General features: G+C 36.5%; 3 protein-coding genes across 8 annotated transcripts in view; 1 reads left to right on the top strand and 2 right to left on the bottom strand.

Moving 5' to 3' along the window:
* The window catches only part of fam49bb (family with sequence similarity 49 member Bb), a 64,023-nt gene extending 46,950 nt beyond the window's left edge, over positions 1-17,073 (bottom strand). The window contains exon 1 of the mRNA XM_059524422.1: positions 16,917-17,073. The gene's annotated coding sequence lies outside the window, so the exon portion shown is untranslated. The remainder of the gene's footprint in view (positions 1-16,916) is intronic.
* A 964-nt stretch (positions 17,074-18,037) lies between these two features.
* On the top strand, positions 18,038-20,415 carry eef1a1l3 (eukaryotic translation elongation factor 1 alpha 1, like 3). The gene is made up of 7 exons (XM_059524418.1): positions 18,038-18,262; positions 18,339-18,518; positions 18,624-18,920; positions 19,162-19,312; positions 19,407-19,663; positions 19,739-19,973; positions 20,052-20,415. The coding sequence occupies exons 1-7, from the start codon at positions 18,119-18,121 to the stop codon at positions 20,162-20,164; spliced, it is 1,377 nt and encodes a 458-aa protein (XP_059380401.1). The 5' UTR covers positions 18,038-18,118; the 3' UTR covers positions 20,165-20,415.
* Positions 20,416-21,438: 1,023 nt separating this feature from the next.
* The window catches only part of asap1b (ArfGAP with SH3 domain, ankyrin repeat and PH domain 1b), an 84,097-nt gene continuing 78,640 nt past the window's right edge, over positions 21,439-26,895 (bottom strand). For 3 of the 6 annotated variants that reach the window (XM_059524411.1, XM_059524406.1, XM_059524407.1), the window contains 6 exons: positions 25,679-25,840; positions 24,435-24,513; positions 24,028-24,086; positions 22,981-23,489; positions 22,758-22,880; positions 21,439-21,815 (listed from right to left, as the gene is read on the bottom strand). In XM_059524411.1, the coding sequence (XP_059380394.1) occupies positions 21,741-21,815; positions 22,758-22,880; positions 22,981-23,489; positions 24,028-24,086; positions 24,435-24,513; positions 25,679-25,840 (1,007 nt within the window). In that variant the 3' untranslated portion in view covers positions 21,439-21,740. The remainder of the gene's footprint in view (positions 21,816-22,757; positions 22,881-22,980; positions 23,490-24,027; positions 24,087-24,434; positions 24,514-25,678; positions 25,841-26,895) is intronic. The other 3 variants (XM_059524408.1, XM_059524409.1, XM_059524410.1) reach the window with 1 other exon arrangement.

Genomic DNA, 26,895 nt, shown 5'->3' with positions numbered 1-26,895 from the left:
AGAAAAACTACTGTAGGCTATACGTTTACCCGCAGGATTTTGCGGGCGGGAGCGGGAGAAAATAACATATTTTTGCGGGAGCGGGACAATTCGTCGACCTGTTTTTATTTCTCTAAAAAACGTTTACCTTATGTGCGCTGAATATACGCGATGGCCAGATCAACATTCTGTCCAACGTTATATAACCAATCCAGGGGTTTTTCTGCATTGATCTTTTTTTTGGCGGCTTGTCAAAGCCTTATTTGATCGGTGAGTGATGTAGAATAGAATGACTGTGCTGCGCCTGACAGGGCGCGTACGAGAGAGAGCCCCGGCTGTGCGCGCGCACTCACAGTCTTCAAACAACACGAGCGCATCTTGCTCTCTCTCCCTCGTGCATATTAATCAAAATCATTAAACACGATAGAAAAACTCCAAAGTTTCACGCGCGCTCGCGCACTCACAGTCTTCAAACTACACGAGCGCTGTCTTGCTCTCTCTCTCTCTCTCTCTCCCTCGTGCATATTAACCAAAATCATTAGACACGATAGAAAAAGGGTGGAACGCCAAAGTTTCACGTGGAGCATTCGGAGATTTTTCTTTTTTCCATGACAGGCTGCTGGCTCAAACTGTTAATATATATTTTTTTTTTTTGGAAAAAGCACTCTGTATTAGCTTAAAGCCCTCAAGTTTACATTGGTTACTGTATTCTTTCAATTGCTCTAAACAAGTATTTTGGGTGACCTTTTTTATTGAATGCTAGACATAAAGTTGTTGTTATTTTCATCTGAAAGAAGAACTTTTTTCAGTAAGCTAGGCCCTATGTGTTCAGTAAGCTTGTTTCAGTAAGCGATGTGTTTTCAAGGCTTCAAGGTTTTATTGAATGCTATCTCTATACAAGTGCAAAGTAATGCATTCTTAGTCAGTCTTTTATTTTGTAATTTTAAGAGCAATAAACATATATTGCAATGTTAAGGAATTCATGTTTTTTTCATTCAGATATGTAAATCAACATGTATAAATTGTTAGTAGTCAATTAATGGGGAGATAATCGAAATCGAATCGGTCCGGGAAAATGAATAGTTAGATTAATCGATGCATCGAAAAAATAATCGCTAGATTAATCGTTTAAAAAATAATCGTTTATCCCAGCCCTAGACACAGTGCATTTTAATTGCTGTTTTGAACCCAGTAATTATTAAATGTACAAATTATAAGCTCTGATTATGACAAGAGTGGTATAAAATCTTTGTTTACTAGAGGAATATCTGGTTAGCTGGAAAAGGTTACATCGCAGCCCTTACAGCTGCACAATTAATTGCATTTCTACTCGCGATTACAATTATGGATGCCTCAATTATGTAATCATTCAAAGCAGCAATTAATCATTCAAAGTACACTTATGTTATTCTGCGTGCTTAAAATAAGTTTTTTTTTTTTTTCTACGTTATCTTAAGGGTTTTTCACATTATTTTAATTTTAGTTTTACCATTATTTAACATTATAATACCATTCATATTTTTACTGTTTTTTAATTTAAAGAACAAATCAATCGTGTTATGGAAGCATATGGGTAGCAATATTCAATTTGGGATGTAATATGCAAAATGACAATGCAATATGTAAAATGACAATTCATTTCTGTATTTACATTTACATTTTCCAATACATTTGTGCAACGTTTGGTGCAAAATGAAAATTAAAATTAAATTACATAATTTTCATTTGCCATTTGATACACCAGTTTTAATATGTAAAATGAACACTAATTTTAAGGCTTTATAAGTTGCAAAATTAAAATGAAAATGTATTACAGAAATGATTAGATATGTCTAACATGTTCAAGCAAAAACTGTGGCAAAATGATCATTTAAATGCTATTTTTCTTAAATGCATTAACACTCACAGTCAAGACACTTACGATTGCATTTTCATTCAATGTCCCGCAATGAATGTAGCAAAATTCAATGTGCACATTGAAAATGCATTCCGAGCCGATCACGTCTCCGCCCCCTCCCGCCATGTCAATCACTGCGTGAACCAGGCAGGGCTTGCGGAGGGTCAAGAGACTCAAATCTCAAGAAGAGGATTCAAATGAGAACATGGACAAGACAGTTGGCCCGTGTACGTTTTGATCATTTCGGTTTATGGCTTCAATATTTCATTCGCACTTGTGGGTGGCGCTGAAACGCTGCTTTCATCTGATTGGTCGAATCGCTCCACCTTCAGCTCGGTCTTTTCATTCTTTCAGGCAGAATAAGAGTCAGTGCGAGTGAAGCACTGTAATGTCTGAAACCACCGCTCACTGTTAATTAGCATAATATTTGAATCAGATGTAGCTGGGCACATAATTCGTGCTGCTGAGACCTGCAAATTATTTCTAGGTTGTAGTATTGGATGTCCAGATCCGATCACGTGATCGGAAATCGGGCCCGATCGCGTGGTTTCAGACTCGATCGGAATCGGACGTTACCTCCCGATCAGGACTCGGATATATTATATATATATATATATATATATATATATATATATATATATATATATATATATATATATATATATATATATATATATTCTCATTCATTTTTAACACATCTTTTGTTATGCGGTGGCACAGAGTTAGACCCTTTTGACTCCACACAGAAACAGCGACGCGTGCGGCATGACATCACTTTGTTTTCAAGAGCTGGTGTGAATAAATATAGATTCAAACTCAAAGAGACATGATAGTTTGCGCATGACCTGATATTTCATTCGGACTCAGGATACAGCGAGATGAACATCACAGAGCGGCGCTAAACTCTTATGCAGTGTGTGTCTCATTCATACTCGAAGCCGGAGCGCGCTCTCGTGCTGATATCTGGATATTCCTAATATGGACAAAAGTGTCCAGCTATGCTGTGGTGCGCACATGAAAACAGAAACTTATGCAAACACGAAGACGTTAATAAACGATCACGACAATAAATTGTTCTTCAAGTCATCTCCAGCAGGTGATAAATAAAGTATGAACACTGCAGTGCTGATTGACATAGTATTTATTACAGTATAGAAACTATTCTGCATTATTATGTGATAAACAGTGTTTGTAGTATATACACAAATCATTATTATTTGTAATTGTCCAGCATTTATAGATTTCTAAGCCAATTAAAAGCTAGAAATTAGAAAAAAATAAAGTTGCCTATACTACCAGTCAGAAGTTTTTGAACAGTAAGCTTGCTAAGGTTTTTTTTTTTTTTTTTTTTTTTTAAGAAGTCCCTTCTATTCACCAAGCCTGCATTTATTTGATCCAAAGTACAGCAAAACAGTAAGATTTTAAAATATTTTTACTAGCCTATTTAAAATAGCTGTTTTATATTTGAATATATTTCAAAATGTAATTTATTGAACATCCTGGATCTGTTTTTTTTGCTCTTCTTTAGTCTTTTTTTATGTATTATAGAAGTATCGGATCGGGACTCGGTATCGGCAGATACTCAAAATCAAATGACTCAGACTCGGACTCGAGGACAAAAAACCTGATCGTGACATCCCTAAAAATTAGTATTCATTTTACATATTAAAACTGGTGTATGAAATGGCAAATGAAAATTATGTAATTTCATTTTCATTTTGCACCAAACGTTGCACAAATGTATTGGAAAATGTAAATGTAAATACAGAAATGCATTGTCATTTTACATATTGCATTGTCATTTTGCATATTACATCCCAAATTGAATATTGCTACCCATATGCTTCCATATCGTGCAGCCCTAGCGACCATGCTTTTGAATTTTGTTTGAGCCAATATAGCCTATTAAGAGGCTTTGGTCTGGTTTGCCGGTTGGTCATGAATTGACACAAATTCAATAATATTTAGGCATTGTTTCTTTTCCTAAATCCTCAATGTCTAACACTAATTTTGCATCTTTTTTTTATTGTCGTTCACTTTTTATGCATCTCTCACTGTGGCAAACATGCGGGAAGGGAATTTAACGATTTCACAGATCAATCACAGATGCTTGCACGTATTTTGCACATGAGCCAAAGAATTAAATAGCTTAAATGACCATCGATAGCTTTAATCGCTTGCATCACTTATCAGCAATTAATCAATCATCGATTAATCATTGACGTCCCTAATGACAATACTAGTTAAATTATAAAACTATAGATAAATTATCATTCATTTTCACTCTAAAATGTCACATCACTAAGATAAAATGCATGCAAATAGTATTCATGTCCAAGCACAAACCATATTGTTTCTTTTTTTTTTTTACATCATGAGACTCAGTGTTATAATGTCAGTGCCAGCATTCTGAATGAATCATCTCCATTTTTGCATAAGCTCATTACTGTGGATGACTTTATAATCATCATCATCACTTAATCAAGCCTGGGAATGCTGTGTTACTATGGCAGCTGCTGAGATTCTGACACCCTGAAGGCCTAGTGAGAATTCAGAACTCAGAAACACGGAACACGGTACTTAGAACATCACCAAGGCAACAGCTTGGAATCCTTGCTGTGAGGGGCTGGAGCTCTGGGAGAGGACTGGAATCACGAAGCCCTTCTAGTGCTGTGGCGGTCGCCGTGACAACCGCATCCAAGGCTGCCTCCCAGTTCTTTTCTTTTTTTTCTTTTTTTTTTTTATGCCCTTCACTGGCAAACTTTCCTCCATCTCGTTTACTCAGATTTACATCATTGATTACGTTGCATAAATGCCCACTAATGGCAGAATCCTTGGAATGGGTTGAATTGGAATGACCTAAACTCTTAGATCACTTAGAATCTGCTATGGAGTTGGTTAATTGTGTACAATTTTTCCCTTGCGAATTTGTGCACTTATTCTATGATTTAAAAATTTCTTACAATAAGTCCAAAAATAAAATAAAAAGTCTTTAATTTTCTCATAAACCCCTCTTTTACATACTCTGCTCTGACTGGTCAGATGGGATCAACTACTGTAAAAGCTGGATTTTCAAAGTGAAAAAAAGTGAAAGTCGTGACATTGCCAAGTATGGTAACTAGGGCTGGGACAACGCGTCGATGACGTCGACGCAAAAAATACGTCGACGCAAAATATGTGCATCGATTCGTCGACCTGTTTTTATTTCTCTAAAAAACGTTTGCAAAACGTTTACCTTATGTGCGCTGAATATACACGATGGCCGGATCAACATTCTGTCCAACGTTATATAACCAATCCAGGGGTTTTTCTGCATTGATCTTTTTTTTTGCCGGCTGTCAAAGCCTTATTTGATCGATGAGTGACAGTGACAGTGACAGGGCGCGTACGAGAGAGAGCCCGGCTGCGCGCGCACTCACAGTCTTCAAACAACACGAGCGCTTCTTGCTCTCTCCCTCGTGCATATTAATCAAAATCATTAAACACGATAGAAAAAGGGCGCAACACCAAAGTTTCACGCGCGCTCGCGCACTCACAGTCTTCAAACTACACGAGCGCTTCTTGCTCTCTCCCTCCCTTGTGCATATTAACCAAAATCATTAGACACGATAGAAAAGGGCGGAACGCCAAAGTTTCACGTGGAGCATTCGGAGATTTTTTTTTCTCCATGACAGGCTGCTGGCTCCCACTGTTAATTTTTTTTTTTTTTTTTGTAAAAGCACTCTCTGTATTAACTTAAAGCCCTCAAGTTTACATTTACATACTGTATTCTTTCAATTGCTCTAAACAAGTATTTTGGGTGAACTTTTTTATTGAATACTAGACATCAAGTTGTTGTTATTTTCATCTGAAAGAACTTCTTTTTTTCAGTAAGCTAGGCCCTATGTGTTCAGTAAGCTTGTTTCAGTAAGCTATGTGTTTTCAAGGTTTCATTGAATGCTGTCTCTATACAAGTGCAAAGTTTTGCATTCTTAGTCAGTCTTTTATTTTGTAATTTTAAGAGCAATAAACATATTGCAATGTTAAGGAATTGATGTTTTTTCCATTCAGATATGTAAATCAACATGTATAAATTGTTAGTAGTCAATTAATGGGGAGATAATCGAAATCAAATCGGTCTGAAAAATTAATCATTAGATTAATCGATGCATCGAAAAAATAATCGCTAGATTAATCATTTAAAAAATAATCGTTTATCCCAGCCCTAATGGTAACCCATACTCAGAATTGGTGCTCTGCATTTAACCCATCCAAGTGCACACACACAGCAGTGAGAAGTGAACACACCGTGAACACACACCCAGAGCAGTGGGCAGCTATATATCCAGCGCCCGGGGAGCAACTGGGGGTTCAATGCCTTGCTCAAAGGCACTTCAGCCATGAGTATTGAGGGTGAAAGAGAGCACTGTTGTGACTGGTTGCTTGCTTTACATGTGTATCAGACACCCTCCTGGGCAATCATAGGCCAATGAAAGCTACCATGGAGTCTAAACCTTCTCCCATCTGAAGGTCTTGCTACGTGAAACTAAATGAAAGTTAACATCCCAAAAAATTAACAAATAAAATAATAGGGGAACTTTAAGCAATTACAAGCAACCAATAAAGGGTGCAGCAACCTATAAAAACTACTCAGGAAAATAAAAATATAAATAAATTTCCAGGAAGCTTCAGTCATTTGTAAAAATAGTTTTTTTTCCTCCCTCTGTCTGCAATTCAGAGAACAACACATGATTAGTATTGCAAACACGTACATGAAATATAAATATATTTTTTCTTATCATCAAAGCAACTGTAACTAAAAGAATAGCACAACCAACAACTGTAACTGTAATTTTATGAAACTACTTTTTTTAATGAATACTTTTTCTTTGGGCAAAAAAAAAGTATTCTTGTAGCTTTATAAAATTATGGTTGAACCACTGATGTCACATGACACTTTTTGTTTTTTTTACAGATATGCTAACTAGCTTTCTGGGCCTCAGAACATTTCAGTTGCATTAGTCTATACAGGGTGAGCATCAAATTAATTTCATCAAAAATATCTTAATTTGTGTTCCAAAGATGGACAAGGGTCTAACAGGTTTGGAACGACATCGGGGTGAGTAATTAAACTTTTTCTTTTTGGGGTGAACGATCACTTGATTGTGATTACAAACATTTTCATTTTTGGTGAACCAACTGCAGAAAGCACACACAACTACAGCCCTAAGCCTATGCTAACGGTAGGCAATTATTTACTCAAGACAAACCTTGTCTAGAAGACAATAAATGCAGAGGAAACAGAGTGCAGTGTGTGGTTGAGTCATCTAACAACATTTCTTACTGCCTAACAAATGACTATCTTTACCCCCACACCCCTAGTGTTGTCCGTTTGCTCTGACCCACATTAAAACAGTATGACGAGATGGTAACTATCAGTGAAGGTGAAACTGAGGAGGTCAACCGCAGCGTGGGTAAGAGGGAAGTTGACACAGCACATACCTGTACAAGCACAACTGATAAAAGCAAGAGTGAGTAGAGACAATCTCACATACACAGTAATCATAAGTGGTTGACCGATATGGGTTTTTTGACAGCCGATGCAATATCTTGGAAACCAGGGTGGCCGATATAATTTTATTTATTTAAAAATATATTTAAGAAATTTTAAATTGTAAATGGATTACAGATAATTGTGTAAAATAAACATATTTTAGAAGACAAAGCATTTTCCACAAATAAATGAACATTTAATAAAAATCTTATTAAAAAGAAAGCAAACACTGTTACTAACAGGGTACACCGTATTTCTGGGAAGTTTGTGTGCACTGGGAATCTATAATATATATATTTTAGGGATGTCAACGATTAATCGACGATCGATTAATTGTCAATAAGAGATGCAATCGATTAAAGCTGTCTATGGTCAGTTAATTGATTTAATGTTGGGTTGTGTGCGGCTCATGCACAAAACACGTGCGAGCGGCTGTGAATGACGGTATATAAACGCATCATCATTGATTCACAATGTACAAATTAAGCTTTTAATGTGACTTAAACTTAAAGTAAAACAGAAACAACACAAAAGTTCTTCAACATGGAAAGCAATAGAAATGTAGTAACTAAGTAATTTCCCCAGATAACGGTGTCATATCGTGCGCTTTGCAGGGCTGCGGGACACAGTGACAGGAAAGGTAGTCTATTCATTCCTACAACTTGTTAATTCGTTCCTACAACTTGTTAATTCGTTCCTACAACTTATTAATTTGTGGCAATTGTCCTTGTTTCATTCATTTTGTTCCCTAAATAACCCATGATTCAACTGAAATAAGGGAACAAATTAATAAAATCGAACAAATTCTTAATTCATGAAATCTTTCATTTCCTTTCCCATATTTACATTTAAGAAATGCGAAAACAGTGATTAAAAGTGAAAGATAATAAAATAAACCGGCGAAATTAGAGGGTTAGACTGTGAAGATTTAGGAAAAGAAACAATGCCTAAATGAGATTATATATATATAGTTCAGAAATATCATAAGCAAGAGTGCCATTTTCCTGAACAATGGTGTGTGAGTGATGTGATAGTCACAAACCTTAAGCTACTTAGAGCAGTGAGATATTTACGCTTTTTCTTTTATAGTTTGATTAAGATTAAGAACGGACAGCAGCACATGCAATATATTAAGCTGCTGTCACTTTAAAAAATAGTACAATATACATTCTATTTTCTCCCAACAGTTTATGTTCACTTTAGACATAACTGTGTTTAAGTGAATAAATCACAAAGCAGTTTTTTTTTTTTGACATCTTTACACACTTTGTGTGTATCTGAGCCTTTAGACAAACAACTGACTCCTAAAGTATACTTTGCTTATTCTTGTTTTGAATTTCTTCATTTTGGAACATGCACACAGCCAGCCACCAGGGGAGCAGTGTTTTTTTTTTCATGTCTCAATGTGCTTTAACATCTTTTTTTATTATTATTAATCAAGCACAACCCGCAGTTTAGCATCAGTATTATGGATTTTACGACAGTCACTGATTTACCTAATATGGACATTAAGTTTGGGTTTTTAAGGGAAGAATGAAACTGCACTGATGTGAAAAAAGGATAGAAGACACGCTAGATGGAATAATCTTTTTTATTTGGAATAAATATTTTATCTAGTTTTCACAATCGTTGGAAACCCTCTGGTATTTTTTTTTAAATAAATAAATAACGTTTGTGTTTTGTAGGCCAACGTAAAAGTTATCATAATCCTTGTTCATCAACAAAATGCCAAAATAATTTTTCCACTGCTGGCTTTTGGATTATTGGAAAAAACAAGATCTGTGACTAACAGACTTTTATGATTTTTTACACATTTTGTTAATGAAGATAATATTTACCTATTACATTTTTTTTTACGAAAATTCTGTTTTCAGTTATTTTTTATGAAATCCGAGAGCTTTCGGACCCTCCATTGACAGCAACACAACTTACATGTTGAACGTGTTTCAAAAAGACTGACACAGAAGGAAATAAACTGTTGAATAAAGTAATTATTTTTGTTTTCTTTGTGCAAGAAGTATTCTTGTAGCTTCATAGCATTTCGGTTAAACCACTAATGCCACATTTTTAACAATGTCTTTATTATGTTAGTTGCATTGCTGTCTATGCAGGGCCAGAAAGCTCTCAGATTTCATTAAAAAAAAAAAAATCTTAATTTGTGTTCCGAAGGTGAACGAAGGCCTTAGAGGTTTGGAACGACACAAGGGTGAGTAGTTGATGACAATTTTAATTTTTGGGTGCACTATATTTTTATATACAATCACCAGAAATAAAATAAAAATTCGGCTATAAATGAATGACACCGCATTGCATAATGTCAATGCCACCACCAGTTAAGCTTCTGTCACTTCCGTGAATCCTTAATTAAAATCTACAAATTGGAAAGTTAAAATAGATTGCAAGAGTGCAAATAAAGACAACATGGCTTTAAAAAGAACTATAGTGATTTTTCCGGTTTGGTGTGATAAAACATCTCTAATCCTATTAGGCATTATATAAAAAACAAACAGACACACACATACACAGGTAAATGCTTAAAATTCACAAGTGGCCCATAGACACATATTATGTCACAGAACAAAACATGAAAATATCTTGAGCTCATATAGTATTAGGAGTAACTTGCTCCCAAATGTACATCAAGAGCAGCATCTGTATGCACATTGTGTGATAAGGATCTTTTATGGTTTTACGGTAGGTTTAATATTTTACTTGAACATTTCAACTTACTTGAAACATTACAAGCTAAAATTATTTGATGAAACATTCCACTAAAACTATAAATTCACACGTAAATGGCAAAATATAAGATGATGGCTATCAAAAGATTAGTAAACCTTTTCTTCTGGGCAAAAGAGGGAAATGTGGAGCCGTGGGGTGGACCATCTAAAATCAGCCCAAGCCTTAAGCATGAAGAGTCATGAGCTTAATAATAAGGCAAAAACATGTTTGACTCATATCCTCTTTTAGCTCTGTGAGCACACACCTCAGACGTCAACAAAACCAACCAAATTCTCACTTAGCGACAGCATGACCTCACTAGAATAAGCCATATATGCTGCTTATATTCAGCTCTATTTAAAAAATGTCCCTCCTGCTTTCTGACTGAGAGCAGAAAGTTTAGTATAACCCTTCTGCTTCACTGAAGATTGGCATGTTAAAGGCAACAGATGGATATTGTTGGGTTTCCTTCCCAACTGCTGCCAAGTCATCTGTGCTGGTTACCATGTTCAGCCATCCTCACCATGGAAACAAGAGGGAAGGGACGCAGTGGGCACACAATATATGTAGAGTGTCAAAGTGACACAGTTGATGCAAAAACTTACACTGTTAGACATTTCTGTAATTTCTAGTTATTTACTGTATATCCCCCAGTATAATACTGCAAATTTGATTCACAGTAAGTACCTGTAATACCCTGCATCATGGGAATTTTCTATGATGTCAAACTCCACATACAGTGACTTACTGTATTATTTTTAAAATTACTGTATACTACTGTATTTGTCGTAATGGCCTCTGTGGCGCCATTCCATTGAGGTTGGTTTATTTTCCTCACTTCTTACATTTGGATTGACAAGATTTGTCCTGCACCGTGTCTACAATGCCACATCAGCTTGGGACAGAATTTACTGGACATATTTTCCTTGGACTCACACAATAAGGCCAAAGACATTAAATTTGATAAATTATGGGTTTAATGAGGTCATATTACATATATATATTAGACGGTTTCATTGGGCGCACGCGCCTGGCCCTAAGTGAACTTCCGGTCTGTGTTGTGTATATCAGTCTGGCTGCAGTGCCTTCTACAAACGCAGTTAAAGTCAAGGTGATGAGTAGACTGAAGTTGGGCTCAGGTGGTTGTGCTGTGGGATTTATTTTTCCCATACATTTATTTATTTTTGGAGACTTTCGATTTTCAAAAAGGCTTCGTTGAATAAACATGATTAACGTTACGTACTGCACGTTTAATAATAATAATTCCTTACATTTACATGTTTAAATATTAAAACGAGGCACGGGTGTTTTTATATCACTATTTCTGAATTAAGACTTGCATGTTATATGCCTGATAACGCAGCGTTTGTGGGCGTAGCTCTACTTTGTTTACAGCCGTTACTGGGGAAACCTCTATTTCTCGCGCTTTATGCATCTCCTGCTCGGAAATAATTAATTTGCATTTTCATTAAGTCCACCTGATTTACGCAGCAAACATATTTTGTTTGTCATCAAAAAAAAAAAAATCTACTCTAGAGGGACTTGGCTGTTGTTATTGATTCTATTTGGAAGTTTACCGGAAGTTAAGTTAGGGCCACAAAAGCACGCATGCGCAGTAACGTTTGTTTATGTTGTTGCCGTTGAAACCGTTTATATGTTTAATTTATAACTAGTAACACAAACTTTTTGCTATTTTTTTCTTTTCTTCACTTTTTGTATTAATTAACTATAATGACGCTGAGCAAAGTTCGCCCCTCCTTAAAATATAAGAATGGGGGTAAAAAAAAATTCCCTTCTTCATTTCTTCTTCATTCAAGCATATGGTTTCAAGTACTAAATATGCATGTCAACTTGGTGTATGTTTTCAGTTCTATTCAACACTTAACAACTGAAATGTTAAAATCCTGATGTGGAAATCAAGAGAGAAAACAAAATAAAATAAAATCACACTGCTCAGTTCAACTGTTACTGGTTGACATGTGGAGACATGACATTAAGAAACTACAACATTACATGCTGCTGCAAGACAAAGTACAGAGATCACCTGAGGTTAAAATAAATAAATAAAATGAATTACAGGCCACAGGGACATGTGGTTTTAATGCTTAACAACACACAATGGTTAATATCATAACATAAAAATAATACAACATTTTTAAAAAACAACTACAATTGAAAAAAGTATTAAACTTAGTAAAAAGAAGCCGTCTACAATTTCTGCAAAAAAGAAACATGAAGTGTATTTCCACTTGGACAGCATATGGGGTAAAGGGCAAACTAAGGTGAAACAGGAAGTTTAGTGAGCTAGTTCAGAGTGAAGATTAGCACTAATAAATTAGTACAATAAACTTCCTTATGTCTTTATGCAAATTCTACAGATTATCATTCCGGCGACAACAGGCATACAGAGAGCACACTTCTCCTGCTTCACATCTTGCAATGGTTTGAATACAAACTACTGTAAACACCCTCCAAAAACTCTTATTATAAAATTGCTTAAATTCATGTTAAAGTAAATAAATGCTCTATAGTGAGGAGTTTTTTTTAAGGAAATTGCTTCAACAACTAAAAACACCATCACCAATTTGTACACTGCATTCTTAAAAGGCTTAAAGCACCAATCTTTTACTAACCTCCAAATGCAAAAAAAAAACATTTCCCCAGATCTAACATTCTTACTCGGATGAAGAGATTAACAAAAAGTGCAAATTACAAAAATGAATGCACACTGGCCTATGGCTCACAAAATCAAAATGGAAGAAAAGTGGCTGTAGGTGGACATCTGTTTTGGGGACATCTATCTAACACACTGAGGTACACTTTTTTTTTTACATTCAAAAGTTTGCAGGCAGTAAGATTTTTTTATATATATATATTTTTTTTAATGTTCTTTTGTTCACCAAAGTTGCATTTATTTGCTTAAAAATAAAAATGGTAAAAGAGTAAAAACAGTAATGCAGTAATAATTACAATTTGAAAATAATTACAAATTTAAAAATGTAATTAATTCCTGTAATGGCAAAGCTAAATTTTCAGCACCCGTAACTTCAGTCTTCAGTGTCACATCATCCATCATAAGTCATTATTATCAATGTTGAAAACAATGTTATTCCAGGACTCTTTAATGAATCGAATTCATTACTTTTGGTTAATTTAATGCATTCCTGCTGAATAAAATCGTTCATTTCTAAAAAATAAATAAATAAATACTTAACCCCCCAGGAAAGCATAGCAAAAATACTCGTACTATAAGAACCAACAGCCTCTGAAATTAGCAAAACATGTTTCAAATGCTTTCTAAAGCTTGTATTTTAAACGGGTCATGAACTGCCTTTTTCTTATTTCGTACTGTTCTCAGAGGTCCACTTATAACGTTATCAAGATTTCTACATATAAATACAAAAGATAACAGATGCTCAAACTTGTGTGGTGTGTCTAAAGTGATAAAATATAATATTAAAACATTTTTTTTTCACAATAAGCGCTTGCATTCAGTCAATAAAAAATGTCGCAATTTGTTTGATAATGGAGAAAGACCATTCCATTAATAGGCTCCAACATCGTGGCCACATTACCACTTCGGGAGTGCATTATTTTTTCTAATAATTTTAAAGGGATTGTATTTTCACTTTTTCAACTTTACTTAGTCTGTAATGTTGCTGTTTGAGCATAAAAAAAGATCTGCAAAGTTACAAAGCTTAAAGTCCAATACAAAAGGATATATTTTATGTAACAGAAATCACTTTTCAAAAACTACAATGAACGATTAGTTTGGACTACAACGCATATTTTCCAGGATTTGTGATATCACAAATATCGATGAATGGGATGAGGCCTGGTTATGCTGCACTAGAGAAGGCAACGAGTGTTGTCACTATGTCGGAGACACGCTAGCTTTCCAAAGTCAGACCAACTTGGGGTGGTTATAATCATTCAGGTTTAAACTGATTTTGACTCAATATTTACACTAAAACCTGGCAGGCGGCTATAGTAGAGTGCTGTCAATCACAACACACACTGGCATAGCTGACCAATCACAGCACATTTCATATTTCAGAAGGTGGGCCTTCATTTGATACAAGAACTGTTTGAGCCGTTCATGCCAGACTGGGGAAAGAGGTGTTGCAATAATGTAAAGTATGTGAAAAATAATGTGTTTTTCGAACAACCTAGTATGAGATCATGTTCTAGTACACCCCCAAAACAAAAAATGACTTTGTAAAAGAGCATAATAGGACCCCTTTAACAGCCTGGTGTCACAACCACACCGTAAGACATTGTTCAGATGATTTATTTCTAGATAAACCTTATAGAGAGAGAGAGAGGTTTAGCACGTATGAATGCGTGCATCTGTGCATCTCTCAGCTTGTTCAGCAAATAGTGAGCAATGCTATTTGCTACTAATAGCGAATCTTTAAGTTGAACTGCTTCAAGAACCTTGCTACTGAAAAATGTCATGTAGCTTTTCAGCTGCGAAACTATTTTACTAATAAACTCGCGGGGCAGCACCGGTGACATGACCCCTTTAATTATTGAATTCCTTTTTCAGCCATATATTTATTGCAAAGGAAGAGCCTTATCCTTTAACCTTAGAACCTTTTGGTTTTGCATGGCCGTGAAAAACTGGATATTTTAAAAAGGGATCAGCCTTTTGATATGTATCAATCCAGCTTCCTGTTTCAATAGGAAATGTGTCAACACAGGAAAGAAAACTGAGCTTTTCAAACCATTTCTTGGGGTCTCTAACAATGAATAACAATTCATGTACCTTCCAAAAAAAATAAAAATTCCCCTGAGGAAATTCCACTTTTGCTCCAACTGCAAGGCCTTTTGAAAAATGATGTATCCTATCAGCTAACCTGTAGATTACACAATGAAATATGCACCAGACAAATATTACAGCTGATATTTTAGCCATGAGTCAAGAACTCATTGAGATGATCATAAGCTTGACTAGTTTAAAAACCCAACCACTCAATACATTTCAGGTCACAATGCGTTTTTAATTTCAATTGTGGACTGTTAAATAAAATTGTACATTAATCTAAATGCTTACTAAGGCAGTGCTCTCTTAAACAAACAAACACTGATGCACACACCTACCACTTCCATGTCAGTTGCCTCACAAAAGTGGCTTACAAATACCTTTACTTATGACATAGATCTGCCCGTTAAACAAGCAGAGCCACAATGTTTACCCCTCACAGCCTGACATGCAGGCAAGGCCATGTGTGCAATGCCTGCCACAGTCCAATGTGTTTTACAAGTTAAACATTTTTTACCATTTTGCAAACAGTACCCTGCCTCAAAGGTCATTAACTTGATGATTTACGCATAGTATGCAACTTATATTTTGGAGTAAAGTGATTTGACATTACAAACAACAAAATAAGAGAAAAAAAAAATGTACATAAAACGATGATCCCATTCAATTTGCTCCCTGATGTGCTACAGTGATCTAAATGCAGACCCACCGGGCAACATCCACCTACACATACAGACAGGATTCCACATAAAGAACCAATCTCAATCTGGCCATGACTTAAAACATAGGCTATGGCGCTGACACGCAACAAAGTGTCAGAAACCACCAGATCAGAGTCTTCCTGTATGCTATGCTTGACTTCAAGCCTCACCTACATACCATAAAAGGAAAGAGAAGGAGAAGCGATAAGATGTTAATCGAGCAGTGCGAAAAGTATCTGCACATGAATGATTGTGATGACAAAGGTTTTATCCAATATGATCGGAAATGGCAGCCTAAACTATGAGGAGGTTTATAAAGTATAAGAAACTGTATTCATCAGGGCTCATAACTGATCTCACATGTGCAGGGATGAGCTATGCATACAGTATATAAACCACACAGTCCAGTGCTCTATGCCACACCAATACTCGACGATCTCTCATTAACGTGACTTTTTGGAGGAAAAGACTTTTGAAAAAAAAAGGGAGAATAAACTGTAAACTGCAGAAGCTGACAATTAATGTCAATCAGCTGACTATTGCAAATGCTATTTTGGTTTGCATACATCATACCAATGATTTTTATAGGAAAAACCAGAAGAGGCACATAATCAAACACAGGTTTTCTGGCATGTAAGGTGTTTTGAAGGTGTTTTTTTGCAAGTCCTTTCATTAAACTGCACATAGATTAAACATACTTAGTCACATTGGATATGTAGTGCACTACACTTGAACACTAGATATCAATACCCACTTAGGATCTGGGCAGAAGCATCAGCTGGACTTTATGTTCCCATACCTTTGACCAATGAATTACCCTGAAACACTGTAGAGCTGAGAATGTCTACAAGAAGTGTATTTACTACAGAAATTTCCATATGCTTTTAAGATACAAATAATATCCTCTGATTTTTTACAGACCTGTAAATAAAGATTCAAAAATTGCCTGATATTTCCAGGTTTTCCATAACCACATTAACATTCTTGCTTATGAAAACGGTAAGATCACACAGTAGCAGGTCTTACCAATGTTGCACAATGCATGGCAGAAGTTACATTGCATTGCACTGTATGACAGATAGCTGCTATACTTTTTTCACCCACAAATGCATCTAAACCCTATCAAGCACTAATTTTTCATCTGTTCCGGTCTATAACGTTACCCTTTTAAACAACGGATGGCCACTGGTGCCATCGTGCTGAAAGCACACCGCTTAGTCACATGCTGTACTATAGCACTAATGCATCCAGAGTTATGGATATACACAATAAAACCCGGCACATGCAGCATAAAGACATAAGAGAGGACTGAAGACAAACCTTTGATTGTGAAGCGATGAAAAACACGTATGGAGTTTAGGTAGCACGCTATAAGCTCCAGGGAGAAGGCTTTAGATCTCTCTCTCTCTCTCTCTCTCTCTCTCTCTCTCTCTCTCTCTCTCTCTCTCTCTCTCTCTCTCTCTCTCTCTCTCTCTCTCTCTCTCTCTCTCTCTCTCTCTCGCCCTCGCTCTCTCTCTCTCTATCTCTCGCTCTCTCAGCTGTCTATCTTACCGACTGTTATTTCCGGGTTAATGAAACGTCATGTGCTTCCCGAATTTATTTTAACCAAAAACCTGTAAATCAAGCTCCAAGTATTATCATATAATAAGAAAACCATGTATACTACTACTTAAATATGTGGTCGCATATGCATTAGATATGAGATGATTGTAATAATATAACTGAAGTTAACGAAGCATTCAGTGCGCCCCCTGTCGGTCAACTTGTGCTGTTGCTCATAAGCGACAGATCTGACCAAGTGATTAAACCTATTCTTGTTACGCAAACCTGTGCAAATGCAAAAAGTTTACTTTCCTCATCGGGCTATAGGTTGTAACTAATACAAAGCATGGATGTTGAAACTTGTGCATACATTTGGTCAGTCAATTTTCTTATTCAAAATAATTATTGAGCCATTCATCAACCCCAACCGTAATTTGGACTTCTGGAGAACATTTTAATTACAAAAACATGTAGGCTAAATTTAAAACAGAAGTCAATATAGAACTATATATATACTTAACACTAAATATGTAACCATAGTTATTTTATTAACCATAGTTATCATTATCGATTATTAACTACTGTTATTAGAAAAAAAAGTGTGGTACCTGTCAAGTCATCTTTATTTATAAAGCGCTTTAAACAAAACACATTGCGTCAAAGCAACTGAACAACAGTCATTAGGAATGAGGTATCTGTTAAGTAGAAGTTTTGAATTTTTATTTATTTATTTATTTTATTATATTTACATACAGGAGTAGGCCAATGCATTATATAACAAGCTAGCCTATTTTAATTAATTGTGGGCGTGGTCATTATTGCATCAAGCAGACACAGCCTTTATTGATCACACCAGGACTTAATCACCAGCACCCATACTTAAGTGTTCCCTTTGTTGAGTAAGTTTACTGTGGCTTGGAAAAAAGGAGCGTGTTGTATTTGGTGTGTAAAACAGGTTATTATCTAAACGATCTGCAAGTATGGGTAGAGAAAGAATCCATATCAACATGGTCATAATTGGCCATGTAGACTGTGGCAAATCCACAACCACTGGTCACCTAGTCTACAAATGTGGAGGAATTGACCACAGAACACTGGAGAAGTATGAGAAGGCTGCAACCCAGGTTAGTATTAACTTTTTAAGTCTCTTTTATGAGTGTTTGAATGTTAAACCCCTCTTGTTTTTTTTTTCTCTCCAAGATGGGAAAGAGTTCCTTCAAGTATGCCTGGGTTCTGGACAAACTGAAAGCAGAGAGGGAACGTGGCATAACTATTGATATTTCCCTGCTGAAATTCAACACTCAGAAATACACCTTTACTATAATCGATGCACCTGGTCATCGTGATTTCATCAAAAACATGATCACAGGGACTTCACAGGTATTGATGCATCTTCAGCAGTTGAGCTCTTGAATTTTATCTGGGTTTCTTTTCTGTTACTTATGCGTTCAAGATAACTTAAACTTATCTTTTTCTATTTCTTAGGCTGATGCTGCTCTCCTGATTGTCTCCGCTGCAAAGGGTGAGTTTGAGGCTGGGATTTCTCGCAATGGTCAGACGAGAGAGCATGCTTTGCTGGCTTACACCCTTGGGGTCAAACAACTCATGGTCTGTGTCAACAAAATGGACCTCACCGAGCCACCGTTTAGCCAGAAACGTTATGATGAGGTGGTGAAGAGTGTTTCTGTGTTCATCAAGAAGATTGGCTTTGAGATTGGTGCTGTACCTTTCATACCAGTTTCCGGTTGGAGTGGTGAGAACATGATTGCCCCATCCCAAAAGGTAATGCCATTTTTCTTAACCGCCTTCCCATGAGGACCTAGACCTCTCCTGTTCATGTAGGGGTTCCTACCTGCAGAGTTCAGCTCCAATACTACTGTCTGTAGTGATCAAGTGCTCCTGAAAATGATAGCTGGGTGTGTTTAATCAGGACTGGAGCTGGACTTTCAGGAAGGCAGATTTCCAGGAGCAGGATTGGGCACCCCCTGATAGACTATCCGCTTACCTCAATTACTTGTTTCAGATGCAATGGTTCAAAGGGTGGAAACTCAAGAGGAAAGAAGGCCACTCAAATGGTAAAACCTTGCTGGAAGTGCTTGATTCTCTACTTCCTCCAGTACGCAATGCGAGCAAACCACTGCGCCTTCCCCTACAAGATGTCTACAAGATTGGTGGTGGGTAAAAATACCTTAATGGGTATAAAACCCCTTGTTTGAGGTCTCTTGATTTCCACTACGACTGCCTAAACTGGGTTTTCCCCCTCCAAAGGTGTTGGCACAGTCCCTGTGGGTAAGATTGAGACTGGTGTTTTAAAACCTGGAATGGTTTTAACCTTTTCTCCAGCAAGGTTGACTGCTGAGGTCAAGTCAATTGAGATGCATCACCAGGGGCTTCAGACTGCCCTTCCTGGCCACAATGTAGGCTTCAACATTAAAAATGTGTCTGTAAAGAACCTTCGGAGAGGTGACGTAGCAGGTAACTCCCAGCAGGACCCACCATCGGATGTCAGCAGTTTCATTGCTCAGGTACAGTAGCTCTGCTTTTGTTTGAATTGTGAACAAACTGACTAACTGTAACCATTCTCTTGCATATTTCAACAGATCATAATGCTGAACCACCCAGGCAAAATCAAGGTTGGCTACTCTCCTGTACTAGACTGCCACACAACTCATGTTTCCTGTCGTTTTGCTGAACTAAAGGAGAAGCTTGATCGGCGTACTGGGAGGAAACTGGAGGACTTGCCCCAGTATCTGATGTCGGGAGATGGTGCCACAGTCAAACTTGTCCCAAACAAACCCTTGTGTGTGGAGAGCTTCTTTCATTATCCACCTCTAGGTAAGGAACTGGATTTTAGGTGACCATATTCCTGTTGAAAGAAGCCAGGTTTTGTAGTGTTTTTTTTTTTTTCTCCAGGTCGATTTGCTGTAAGGGACTTAAAACAGACCGTTGCTGTTGGCGTAATCAAGTCTGTGGAGAAGATGGACCAAGCTAAAAAGACCTCACAAAAAGCTCCTGTATCAAAATGAATTACTCATTTGTCTCTTTTTATAATGCTTTATTTACCAGCAGTCTGGTATATGAACCGAAAGGTTCTTTAAGTTGAGTACTTCTGTATAGTTTTGTAACACTTTATTTTTCCTTAAAGTGAAGCCGCTTTTAATGCGTTGCTTGTGTATTGGGTTGTTTAAAGTGACTCTAGGGCCCAATATGAGGTTTGGCATGGCTGTAGAGAAACCTTGTATGCTGCTGGACTGCAAATAAATTTGAGTTTTCACTTAAGTTGTTGCATTTTTTTTGCTACAATTGGACTGTTTTGGTGAAATTACTATCGGAGTGTGTAACTTGATAAAACTTCATATTTGAGAAATGTGGAGTCTTGTTTAACATGAAATCATTTTATTGATGATGGAATGGTAAATGAGGAACATGGTAAGACCGTGGACACCGTCCTCAGAATCTGCAGTCAAAACCTGTAGCACATTAGAACTCTTTTCTTTCACCTCCACACTGAATACTGGGTAAGTGCAGAAAAAGGGGTGATTTACCTATTCAAAAGAGGATTGAAACTTAAAATCCAACTGTGCTTTTGAATTAAACTTAATACCATGATCAAGTTAGGGATGACAGGATCTCATCTACCAAGTTGGGAATTTGAACAGCTAAAGGAGCTGATCTTGATCTAACATGGGGTTACTGGCAGCAAGGATAAAGAAAGACATGTACTGTATTACAGTTGGAACCCAATCACTTGAAAACAACATCTAAAAAAAACAAAGTAAACAACTTCCATATTTCAAAAGTACTTCAAGTATCCAAGACCTCTCAAAACACAATATTAAAGATGATGAAGGGTGACCTTTCTGTTTACAGAACTGCTGTATTATAGGGCATTTTCCTTCAATAAGACTGTAGTAAAAGTACTTGCGTAGATTAAACACTGATATGGAATCACATAGGAACAACCTGTGAAAGGACACAGGTAATGGTGTATGCATTGCACAGGTTAATCATTTTTACACTGAGTAGCAAGAATGGGGAGTAGCAAACACAAATTAACACATTTCACTCTTACACATGCTTTAGTGGTGTATTATGGAATGTGGTTAAAAACAACTGAAAACTGATGAGTCCAGTTTTTACATAAGGAAGAGAAGTAGACTTCTCTGTCTGTCCCTGCTATAGATGGCCACATTAATACTTCAACTCATTTGAACAAAACTGGCAGGTAGAGTACAAGTTCACACATTACTTTTCAGACCAACACAAGTTTCTACAATTACGCAAAATCACACACTCATCCTTGTGTGAAACACACAAACATTTATGTACAATCTTATATACAGAGATACAGTATCAGTAATAGTGGAGGGAAAGTGCTGGTCTTTTAAGTGGGTGCAGTCTAGCCACTGTGCGGTAGGCTGTATAAAATGGTATGGGTAACAGCGGTAAATTTAGACATTTTATTTACACCCTGTCTTTTATGACGGAAAGGTTATAATGTGTTTTTCATTGTGGATCCATCTTACTAAAACTTGCATTATTGATTCAGCAGCTAAGTCAAGCGGGTCCCATTGGTGGAGGTGGAGGACTGACATTTATGTGTCAATCAGACAAGATATGAACAAAAGACATAGGAAATACACCTTTCCTGTCCGGCTGCCCCTCGATGTGTCCAATCTAAGGACAAAAAAGAAAGGTTGCAATCAGAATGTGGCTATAAATGCAAGTCTAAATCAAGTAAGGAATAACTGATGACGAACTGCTGAATTACTGAAAAATTAATGCCAGAGTAAATTTCAATAATTCAAAGGCCAGAAAACAATTTTGCTTTTACCATGGTTAGCACATGAACGTCTTGATAAGTTTGTCAAAAATGTTTTCAGGTTTTCATCTTTAAAAGGACATTGTTTGCACAGGGCCTCGCATCTGGCCTATAATATTGTAGTTTATGTATATTTTTATATATATTTATATATATAATTTTTATTTGTTAAGAGTAAAAACTATTTTTTCTTTCTAAAGGCACTGCACTCTTGGGGTTGAATGCTCTGTGGTTAGACCATTTAAAAATGTTAATTACTCAAATAAAATGTTTTGCTTATCTTTATCTCAAAAAAAGAAAGAAAAAATGCAATAATTGATTACACTTTACTGTTATTTTCAAAGCTTATTGTTGAAATAAATAAAAAGGTTATTAACACTCCTTTTATTTTGTTCTAACAGGTAACCTTTTGGAAACGATCTGGAACAACAAAATACTGTTTTTGTAATGTAATATAATATGCTAGAAAAGGCATTTATTGACAGAGAATTGTTCAGCAAATCTTTGCAGAAATAATGACAACATTCTCACAAAAAAAACATGCATGGACCATCAGATGCGTGTGAAATTTCCATTCATTAATACAGTAGACTCCTGAGCATTTTGTTTCATAATCAATATGAGGTAATATGTGATATGGAACTGTAATGTGGTCAAAAAACATGAACTATTTTAAAGAACATTAATGGAACATGTTGGAATGTCTGTTAATCAATCAGAATGTAGAATTTTGAATTCTTCATTCTCATGCTTTGGTGTACTGTTCATGCTTGACATTTTGGTGTTTTTACACTTACCCACCACTCCTGATCTTCTTCTCCAGTTACTACAATGACCTCACCCTCAACAAAAGTGAGCTCATCATCATTATCTGCCTGACAATCGTAGATAGTCTTCACCCTCCGCATTTTACTCTTTATCTGACAGTAAGCAAAACAAATAGTGTAAGATAGTTTGTTGAATGCAGCTTGTTACATACTTGAATGTATTTTTCCCAAGCTTTGGTGACCAAGTCCTTACCGGATTTATTTTCCTGGGCAATGGTACAGGTGTCCCCTGTGCAGACGCTGGGCTTCCATTGGTGTCTTCGCTAGACTGGACAGGTTGAGGAGACAGTTCAGCTGGTGGGTTGATTGTTGGAGGATCTGGTGGTTGGGGCTTGGGAGCCACATCTCCAGGTGGAGGCTTGTGGATGACCTCAGTGGTTATAGGTTTGGGTGGGGAGATGTCTGTCAGTTGAGGCTTGGGCGGAAGATCTTTCAGCTGAGGTTTAGGGGGTAAATCACCCAACTGGGGTTTAGGGGGAAGGTCAGATAGCTGTGGCTTTGGAGGCAGTTCTCCTGGTTTAGGGGGTAATTCTGAAGGCTGTGGTTTAGGAGGTATATCTCCAGGTTGAGGTCTATCGGCTAACACAACTTTCTGTGGGGTGTCTGAACTCTGCAGAACCTTCTGGAACAGGACTGGTTCAGGAGGCTGGTTGGTTTTGTCCATAGATGGGTGATGGATGGTGTCTATCTTACGCAGGGCAACTATTGAAAAACAAAACAATGCTATTATGTGTTTTTGGCTATAATTTTTGATATAGTTCTAGACAATTTCAGAAGACAAATATGAAGAAATATGTAATATGTAGCAAGATGTTGGGTCAGGTTTAAAACAAATGTAGAGTAGAAATTGGAAAAAAGAAAACATGTCTCCTTTTTTTGTGCTGTACAATTTTCAAGAATAGTTTTTGTTGAAATACTTGGAATAAATGATCTTGCTTGTTGCACCTTTTAATTGAGTTTCTCCTCATCAATGTAACTGTACACTGGGATTTGTAAGGGTATTTATTGTGATGTGAAATTTGATTTGTAATTGTTTCTCTAAGTCTAAATCTTACTGTAGTGTAATAGTGGATTGGAAAAGATATACTGAGTTTAACACAAACTAAATTACATTTAAATACACGTGAACACACGTGTGATTAATCATGAATAACTGAATTAATTACTTAATGGAATTTATTTTATTTCATCATTCAGACGTACCACTGCAACATTCAAAAGCAGAAAGCATGTCACCTACCCTTCTGAGGTAGTTTGGGAAGGACCCGTGGACCAAGTGTGGGCTTAGTGGTGTTGAAACTAGAAATAAATATCATATTTAAGCCTCAAAGTAATGTCTGATCATATCATATTTACAAGCTCTGTAAAACCAGCCATACTGTATAAAAAGGAACTGTTTTGCATTCCCAAAGACATGATGACAAAGTTACATAGACATATTCAAATGAAGCACAAAAGGCCATGTGTAAATTTGCAGTCTAAAGTTTGCTGACCTTTCTAATGCAAATATAATTCTAAAAATAGTTCAAAAGAATGCTATATAAGCATTGCAAAAGATTTCAACTTGCTTGTATGAATTTAATTTTGAATCAGTTTTGTTCAGGCTGTTTTATTTGCTACATTGAAACTTAAAGGATGTTGGTTCACCTTTGCTGTTGGGGGATACCCTCAAATCTGTTAGTTGCAGGAGACATCTTGTTGACAGGAGGTGGTGTTGAATCACTTCCTGGAAGGTTGTACAGTGAACATTATACTGTGAATGTCATACATTAACTAATTTCTTAAATATATGTATCTGTTTTTAAAAGCCTACAGAGCTGCTAAGATGACATTTGCGGACTTTTTTAAAACAAACAAAAAAAAATAGTTGGGGTCAGTAAGATATTATAGTAAGTACAGTAAGAAATTATTGTAGGCTGCATTTATTTGATCAAAGATACATTAAACAGTAATGATGTGAAATGTTATTACAATTTAAAATAACCGTTATCTATTTTAATGTAATTAGAATTTTCAGTGTCATTTATTTCTGTAATGGCATAGCCGAATTTTCAGCAGCCATGGGGCTAGTCTTCAGTGTCACATGATCCTTCAGAAATCATTCTAAATTTGGAACTGACCCCAAACTTTTGAACTGTAGCGTAAAACCAAAAAAGTATATGCAAATATCTTCCAGATAGACGTTTGTTGTGTACACAAGAAACATTTCCAGGAATTCTTTCTGCAAATGTCACTTTATGCCTTTGTATATAATCAGTATAGCAAAGCAAACTTTATTATGACTATTGTGCTGCGATATAGCAGAAAGATAACACATTAGCACCAGACCATGCACAATAATGGTCTTAAATTATGTTATTATTATTTCAACCAAACATATAAGCTATATAGCTTACATTAACAGTATGTCTTTCTCCCATTAATAACTCCCAGACCATTATTTTGCCATGGCTTTTTCTTTGTCATTACCCAAAATGGCAAGACACATGCAAATCACTGGGGCAGAGTATAACGCAGAGATCAAAAAGTTAGGGATGGGTCATTAGGCTGAGCCTTTCATTGACAACACTGTCCTCTCACTATTGGTTTTCATAGTTAACATGTTCTGGAGTTTAGCATGTAATGACACCACAGAATGAATGGATGAAAATGAGCTGGTAATATATTGTGAAGACTAAACCAAAAGCAAATCCATGAAGCCTAGGGATGGTAAAAACGGGTACTAAGGATTCATTTGAAAAGCAACTAAATTGGTGTTTCCACTGAAAACGTCTTACATGAATGAAAAAATCTATTCTATGTGGATCGGAGTAAATTAAACCCTACACAAAAAATAAAAACCAGAAATAGTTTGCAATTCAGCCTAGGGTTGTTGACTAAGTATAGCCCACCTTTACTGAGCGGGGTGTGGGAGATAGGGGTGGGGGGGTCGGATAGCGTGCGTTTGTGTCCAGGGGGAGGGGGCGGGGGCCTCTTCTTTGACAGGGTGGAGCTGCCACTAGCGGGGGTTTGTGTGGCAGGGGTGGAGGGGGGCAGGTTCAACAAGGGAGGGGCTGTAGGGAAAACAAACACAAAACAAGAACATGCAGTGATATCATGAGGAAGAATGGATACACTCATTTAACATGGGTCTGTTGAAGATACAAGACGACGGGTGACAGGACAGAAAGATAAGTAAATATAAATTCATTCCGTGTTAGGGCCTCTTTTATCTACATAAACAGTATTGACCATGGTAATCAAGACGTTAATTTTCATTTTTACGCAGATGACACTGTTATGTATTGTGGTGCACCTTCAAAACAGCAAGCCTTGATTAAACTTCAAGCGGCATTTGATGTTTTTCAGTCTCGGCTTCATACACTAAAACTTGTTCTGAATGCGGATAAAACTAAAATCATGTTATTCTCAAGCTCGGAATGGCGGTAGACAATCTTATTCCTCTTCAGACTTTGCAAGGTAATGTGAAAGAATATAAATATCTTGGTATCACTATCGATGATAAATTATCTTTTAGGTCTCATATAACTAATTTAACGAAAAATTAAAAATAAAGCTTGGGTTTTATTTTAGAAATAAGTTCTGTTTTTCATTTAATGTAAGAAAGAGGTTAGTTTCTGCTACTTTCTTGCCTGTACTCGATTATGGTGATGTGGTTTATCAATTTGCTTCTTCTCAACTTCTTTCTTCTGTGGATGCTGTTTATCACAGCGCTTTAAGATTTATATCAGATAGTAAACCTTTAACTCATCATTGTATATTGTATAATAGAGTATCCTGGCCATCTTTTTCTATTCGAAGTGAAATTCATTATTACTTAAACATTTATAAAACTATTCTGGGGTTGTTGCCTTCATATCTAGGTTGTCTAATTCAAAAAAAAAGTGTTGGGAAATATTCCCTCCGGTCTGATAATTGTTTTACTCTCCCTGTCCCATTTGTGAGAACTGAACTGGGAAAAAGGGCTTTTATGTACGCAGCTCCATTTGAATGGAATTTACTCCAAACGAAATTGAAATTACAAACTCTGTTGCCTATGGAACATTTTAAATCTATTATTCGGTCACTCGAAGAAGACTCATTGATTTGTAATTGTTTTTAAGTGTTT

Source organism: Carassius carassius, chromosome 35, assembly GCF_963082965.1.
Source record: "Carassius carassius chromosome 35, fCarCar2.1, whole genome shotgun sequence".
Classification (NCBI taxonomy): domain Eukaryota; kingdom Metazoa; phylum Chordata; class Actinopteri; order Cypriniformes; family Cyprinidae; genus Carassius; species Carassius carassius.
This window is presented reverse-complemented; position numbering and strand designations above follow the sequence as displayed.